General features: G+C 35.8%; 1 protein-coding gene across 1 annotated transcript; it reads right to left on the bottom strand.

The window, feature by feature from the left end:
* Positions 1–209: 209 nt before the first annotated feature.
* LOC110665393 (uncharacterized) lies at positions 210–2,087 on the bottom strand. The gene is made up of 3 exons (XM_021825480.2): positions 1,658–2,087; positions 1,334–1,489; positions 210–619 (listed from the first exon to the last, which is right to left on the bottom strand). Exons 1-3 carry the CDS (start codon positions 2,030–2,032, stop codon positions 437–439), a joined length of 714 nt encoding a protein of 237 aa, XP_021681172.2. The 5' UTR covers positions 2,033–2,087; the 3' UTR covers positions 210–436.
* Positions 2,088–2,303: the final 216 nt, after the last annotated feature.

Raw genomic sequence — 2,303 nt, 5'->3', positions numbered from 1 at the left:
AACCGGCCTTTCAGTAGACCTATATTAACGTCTGTTTCTTAATCTTTTTAAGTTATAATGTAGTCCTTTGTAGTATTAAAAATTGAGAATACAATCATTTTGTTTTAGTTAGTAGCTCTATAGTTATCTTCAGATGATTAAATCTCGAGTTCAAGTTTCAATTAAAACTAATGATAAAAAAAAAAAAGAAATAAAGAATACAACACATATTGCCACCATAATCAAGGGACTACATTAGAATCGAAATCAAACAAAATATATTTACATAGGCTTCAAGCTAAAGAACATGTCAAATTGCATAATGATAATAATGAGAAACAAGCAACCTATGCAACCTAGCTAGCTAGCTAGAATCACAAAATATACTAACTAGCTAAAAGGACGCACGCAAAGAGCTGCAGCTATAGCTAACAAGCCAGTCTTTTTTTAAGATTAATTAAGGAATTGAATTTGCTGAAAATGCATCCAGAATGTCAATCCAATTATCGTCATAGTCCTCGTCTTCTTCCCCACTTACATTGCTCCATTGGGGTTGACGATTCTTTTCCATTTCACCATTACTTGCAAACCTTCCTCTAATGCGCGGCCGGCTGTCTGCCAATGTTTTCCGACAAGCATACTGAAACATCCAAAAAATTAAAATTCATTAATATAAGTACTATAATATTAATAACCATAAATAACGTCTTAACAGTAAAAGTCAGAGCATTTAAGAGTAGTGGACGTCAAATGTCACCATGATTAAACACCTTCCCAGATACTAACAAAAAAAAAAAAAAAGAGCAGATGATAATACTAATGATCTTGTCATGGCCGTCCATGGAAGAAGCTGAAAAAGACAAACTTGTACATGATGGTGTTAGCTCAATGTGATTATATTGAAGAATGGAATAAGCCTGCATATGTCACAGGATGTGTTAAATTTTGACTAATATCACAAAAGCCGAGATTAACTTATTGGAATTTATTAATTATGAGTCATTATTGATCAAGAGTCCATAGCTTGTCGTCCTGAGTCCACTAATTCAAACAAAAACTGTTGCAACTTCTATCAAACAGTGTCGCTTACGTAAGAAAAATAAAGTTGGATTTGACATAAAGCATACAGAAATGGTAGGCAAGCCAGAAAAAAAAAAGCAAGAACCAATTTGCAAGTTGTGCTATAGAGAGAGCAGCTCTATATGTCCATGAAAGTGTACTGTACTACTACTGTGTTATTGCTGATAATAATAATAATAATAATAATAATAATAATAATCAATGTATGAATTAATGGGTTTTAATTATGTCTTAACATTTTATTAGAGGAACTATAATTAATTTAGATAATGACCTTAATCTTTTTCTTGAAGTTCCTCTGTGTCCTCTTGCTTTTGTACTTCTCAATTCTCTCTTTCTTCTCCTCTGGACTGTATTTGCATGTTTTGCTCATACTCTCAATTATTGCCCTGCTCTCACTTGATAATGGGCTGTCTGCTTTGTGCTCATGCTGCACCATATTTCAAAAATTAGTGTTCTTTAAACATAGAAAATTCATACCAGTGCCCATTTATCTAAACATTTGAATTTCAATTTTTATAATTAAGTTAAAAATAAAAAGAGAAGAAATATAATATTTTTTTGGTAATTGAAAGAAAATAAATAAAATTAGGTTTACCTGCAAATCACCAGTGCTAAAAACCCTTCTCACAGGGCTGGTGTCCAAGACAAGAAAATCCTGAGGGCATGCGAAATGACAATGATACCCATTCTTTTCAAGGGAATGGCTACTAATACTCCTCTGGATCAAACTCGGCTGCTGAGTCGTCGTTCCACCACTCGTCAGTGAACTCGGCGAACCATAGCTACTGTACCCGCTAGTAGTAGTACTACCCACCTCGACTCCAGCGAGGTGGTCAGGGATGATTAAGTGAGACGGGAACTGACCCGACACTGACATGAACGCCGATGCAGCAGTACTGTCGGGAGACGAAGAGTGGTCGCCAAGGACGACGTCGGCGCGTGGGAATGTAGGGTTAGTGTGACTGTACATGGCGCGTGGAGATGATGCTTATAGCTTGGTTTAGAAAGTGAGGGAAGAAGACACTGAATGTGAAGGGCTTGACAGCTTGCGTAGTTACTTATAACTGAGGAAGTGAAAGAGCTAACACGAGGTGGATGGTGACGTGGAAGATGACGTCATTCTTTCGGAGTCCGTTGACTTGCTAATTCCTAAAAGATTAGAATGTGTACGTAGAGAGACTCAACCCATGCTGCTTGAATAAGTGTATTTACTGTTATATTAAATTTTTATATATAAATTT

The sequence above is a fragment of the Hevea brasiliensis genome, chromosome 1 (genome assembly GCF_030052815.1).
Source record: "Hevea brasiliensis isolate MT/VB/25A 57/8 chromosome 1, ASM3005281v1, whole genome shotgun sequence".
Taxonomy (NCBI): Eukaryota; Viridiplantae; Streptophyta; class Magnoliopsida; order Malpighiales; family Euphorbiaceae; genus Hevea; species Hevea brasiliensis.
The sequence above is the reverse complement of the archived record's forward strand: the minus strand, read 5'-3'. Positions and strand labels throughout refer to the sequence as shown.